This window comes from Penaeus japonicus, unplaced genomic scaffold (genome assembly GCF_977035675.1).
Source record: "Penaeus japonicus unplaced genomic scaffold, GWHDUDI00000001_assembly GWHDUDI00000033, whole genome shotgun sequence".
Lineage (NCBI taxonomy): Eukaryota > Metazoa > Arthropoda > Malacostraca > Decapoda > Penaeidae > Penaeus > Penaeus japonicus.
In genome coordinates this window covers 10,313,934-10,318,098 of record NW_028234435.1, presented here as the reverse complement: position 1 = coordinate 10,318,098, position 4,165 = coordinate 10,313,934, and the positions used below count along the sequence as shown (strand labels likewise).

The 4,165-nt window shown below is 38.2% G+C and overlaps 1 protein-coding gene across 2 annotated transcripts; it reads right to left on the bottom strand.

The window, feature by feature from the left end:
• Nucleotides 1-88: 88 nt before the first annotated feature.
• On the bottom strand, nt 89-3,880 carry Ran (RAN, member RAS oncogene family). 2 transcript variants are annotated; one of them, XM_043032038.2, is made up of 4 exons: nt 3,732-3,880; nt 1,954-2,153; nt 1,378-1,633; nt 89-658 (listed from the first exon to the last, which is right to left on the bottom strand). In XM_043032038.2, the coding sequence occupies exons 2-4, from the start codon at nt 2,127-2,129 to the stop codon at nt 443-445; spliced, it is 648 nt and encodes a 215-aa protein (XP_042887972.1). In that variant the 5' UTR covers nt 2,130-2,153; nt 3,732-3,880; the 3' UTR covers nt 89-442. The 2 variants fall into 2 exon arrangements, with proteins under 2 accessions (XP_042887972.1, XP_042887971.1); XM_043032037.2 differs by having other exon boundaries at nt 3,849-3,880.
• Nucleotides 3,881-4,165: the final 285 nt, after the last annotated feature.

Below are 4,165 nucleotides of genomic sequence, written 5' to 3'. Positions count from 1 at the left end.
TTTCATCAATTCTAACAATTGGTTTTACAAATTGTTCCATACATTCATATTTATTTATTTTGTATAAAGGTTGAGTATACATGACCAATTTATTTATATAGTTTATTAGAAAAAAGTTTGGTATATAATTGACATAGTACCGCTAGTCAATTGGAAATTAGTTATTCCAGGCTTCTATTAGCAACCTCTTGCAGCAAGGAAAAAGGAATGTTTTTGCTTGAGTCACGTTTTATCTTGCACGGATATGTAAGCTCCAAGCAAGCCATTATGTTTCTGATGAAAATAATAAAGAGCAATGTAAAAAATAGAGGATTACTTCTTATACCAAATAAGTGAGCTGCTGAGGCAAGGCATTTGTTGTATCAACAATAATTCCGATAATATGCAACCAATCAACAAATATAGTTTTAGTCTGTCTTTGACTATCATTATCACTCTAGATTTACAAGTCTTCATCATCCTCTGGGAGGGCGGTCTGGGAGGCTTCCTGGAGGTCGTTCTCGATCTGTCGCTGCCATTGTGGGTCCATCTGCACCTCGGGTGGGAGCAAGGCAGGCATGGCAACGAATTCCAGGTTAGGATCACCAATCAGCTTACGGGCCAGCCACAGGAAGGGCTTCTCGAAGTTGTAATTTGACTTGGCTGAGATGTCATAGTACTGAAAGAGAAAAGTTTCATGTTACCTTTGCTCTCATGATGCATCTTTTAACATTTTCTGATAAATTAATCAATTAAATGAAGTCCTAGTCTCTACTCAATTAATGTAGAAAGGGCTATGCTGCAAAATGATGTAAAACTGACATTAAGGCAATAGTTAATTTTAAGCCTAAACAATCTTATATGATTAGATGTATACCAAAGACATAAAACATCAGTCCCAACATTACACAGAAAGCCAAGAAATGTGTGATTTTTTTTTGTCAATGTAGACTTTGATCTACAGATTCCAAAAAATAAAATTAATTTGTAATAATTGAACGGAGTAAGAGAAGTGAATGTTTAGTGTGGCACTTTGCTATATTTTTGCAAGGTGTAAGCATTTTCAGGTTACGCACTAACTGACATAAGCAAACATTGTGTACAATTAACTGCTACTCTAATAAATGTGTATATTCATGTACATAGACAGCAAAGACTGCTGATAGTACTCCTTTTACAATAGACGAGTTTTGTTTAGTGTAATGTATATGCCCAGGATTCTCTATTCCTACACTTTACTAAATGGCCAACACAGGTGAAGAGAAAAGGGTTTCAGGGACTGGCTAAGGACTTCTACATCTAAAGCCCTTCCTACATACAACATAAATCTGAAGTTAAAGTTATCTTTCTTCACCTACATCATTACCTTTGATTACATTGTTACTCTTTATTACTTACTTGAAGATTCTTCTTCCTGTGGAAGATGATGGATTTCGCCTTAACTTTGCGGTCCTTCACGTCAACCTTGTTTCCGCAGAGTACAATAGGGATATTTTCACACACTCTCACGAGATCTCTGTGCCAGTTGGGAACATTCTTGTACGTGACTCTAGATGTAACATCAAACATGATGATGGCACAGTGGGCCTGGATGTAGTAACCATCACGAAGACCACCCAGCTTCTCTTGGCCAGCAGTATCCCAGACATTGAATCTGTTGGAGATTTTCTTTCTTAGTCACCAAAGCTTATATCAAATGCATGAGAAATATATTTGCTGGAATTGCTAAGATTATCATTACAATGTGCAATAATTCGCCAACTTTTATCAAATAAAGCATCGGTCTCTGGCTATGATAAATATATATACACATGAACTTCATAATTGTCAATTCATTTGAAAAAGCTTTGAAACACACCTATACTTTTATCTTTGGTAATACTGTGTACAAGGTAAAATTACTGTATATAAGGCAATATTTAAAAGTCCACAGTAAAAGCCTTAAAAATGACAACAGGGAACCTCTATACTTACTTGATGGGTCCTCTATTAGTATGGAAAACAAGAGGATGGACCTCCACACCCAGGGTGGCTACATATTTCTTCTCGAACTCTCCTGTCAAGTGACGCTTGACAAAGGTAGTTTTACCAGTACCACCATCACCAACCAACACCAATTTGAAGGTGGGCATGTCCTGTTCTGCTGCCATGGCGGACGAGGTTTGGACTTACTTCTGAAAAGATAAAATTCGAAAAGTTGTAATACATGAAATAATCCAAAAGATTGTTTACGTCAAACTTTTAAAATGCTTTAACTGCCATTAAATACATACACATCTAAAAACTACAATCAACATCAAATATGAACATAATGAACTGTTCATGCCCTTATACCCTCCTAGGTAAAGCTTTTGGCCATCTAAGAACTATCTTATTTCATTAAATGAATAATACTGCATAATCATCCAGTACAGGGGTATATGAAAGAAAGAAAAGCTAAGGTAATGGGCATAAAGAACAATAAACTGAACTAAGCATATAGTATATTACATAGACATTAAAGGTAAAGGCACTATCATCGTTTGCAAATCTTACACTCAGGTATGGGGGAGAGAAACAACGTATGTCTTGGCAAGATAGTCCAAGCAAAGCCCTGCAGATTTCTCTTACAAATTCTCAGATATGGATAAATTTTACGTGAATATACTGTATACAAATATTTCAGCCGAAAATATCAAAAACGTTGCATGCTCGTGAGTTTTGTTCTCCTTTAAGGTCCCATCAAACCTTACCCATTTCTTCAGGAATTTCCTTGATAGAATGGTTAAGTAATGTAATGGTAACCAAATTACCAGTTTGAAAAAGAGTACAATCACACTCCATCAAAACCGTATATAGGTTTCTCAAACAACCCTTTACATGAACAGTATCTCCAACACCACCTGACCAGGCATGCAAAACTCTACCTACTCCCTAATCACCTGAAGGAAGCCTCTTGTTGCCAGGCAGATGGAAGGGACAAGAACCTGACTCACAGTTGCATGATTATAGGAAAATTTACGCTACTTCTTCTAGTACCGTACCATAATGGTTCCTAGCTCTTCCAGGTTCCAAAATCTGAGCCTGTAATGCACATGGAACCGACTACATGCTTTCTGCTCACATACTTATTAACAATCTATGCACAGAAAACTACATTCCATTTAAAAGTTAACCTGAACCTCTGCATTGTATTTCAAAAGATTTTAAACGTCTCAATACCGTCTCAATTCTTGGGAATAAACGACACTTAATTCTTCGGTTCAAATAGACTTATCATAATGATCAATTAGAAGAAATACCTTAGAACTTTAAACTTAGCTCCTGCAGGAGGAATAGAAAGAAAAAAATCTCTCGCTCACTCCGGAAACCTCAGCGATCCTATTAAGTCAAAAGTACAGCTTCGAAACAATATTAAGCCTTAAGATCCTCTCAAAAGCATCACCAAAGGGCGATATCTCAGCCTAAGAAATGATACAAAGTTCAAGAGGCAGTCACGTCATATTCTCGGCCTCCTCTGGGTGTGGCAGGAAGGGCGGCCTCTTAAGAGCATCTTCATCTTCATCTACTTTGGATGGCTACCTGATCAACGAGCGTCACGTACCCTAACAAGCCTGGGTTTTCTGTTAATTTAGGTTTGATTCGAGTTCTCCCGCCGCCCCGGAACTTAAATATTGTCCCCAAAAAGAGCGCCATTCGCCATCTTCTTTGTTTGACGGGATTTTCACCATAGCGCCTATCTTCTATTCCCCGTTATCTGAGAAAGTACGTACCAACAACAGCTAAAATCTTCACAGTGTTGTAGCTGTGGATATTATCTAGTGTTCCTGCGGGTCCAAGACACGCACACACACCGATGTCGGGGGTATAAGACGATATAATATACTCACACGGATGAGCTGTACGGACCAGATTCCCGTCAAGGCTTCGAGGCGGCGGGCCGGGAAGACTCTGGAAAGGCGCGCGCTGATTGGTCGAGCGCCACGTTTAAACTCCCCATTCTCACGCCTACTTTAATTCTTGTAATACATTTTTTTGTTGTCATTTGGTATTGGGAGGATACTAGGGATGTTTTTTAGGCGCTTAGGGCTCATTGTGGGGATGTAATTAATTGTAGTAATAAAGTTTCTGTGTTTAGGAAAGTTCGATTTAAATTTCCCGCCAGATGACGTCACGGTATCTGTGCTAAATAATGTAGAAAATTCTC

Excerpts from the sequence above, each read along its gene's own strand:
- Ran (XM_043032038.2), bottom strand. The coding sequence starts at position 2,129 with ATGGCAGCAGAACAGGACATGCCCACCTTCAAATTGGTGTTGGTTGGT. Across the intron at positions 1,634-1,953 it reads ACTAATAGAGGACCCATCAA|ATTCAATGTCTGGGATACTG; the intron begins GTAAGTATAGAG and ends AATCTCCAACAG. Across the intron at positions 659-1,377 it reads ACAGGAAGAAGAATCTTCAA|TACTATGACATCTCAGCCAA; the intron begins GTAAGTAATAAA and ends TTTCTCTTTCAG.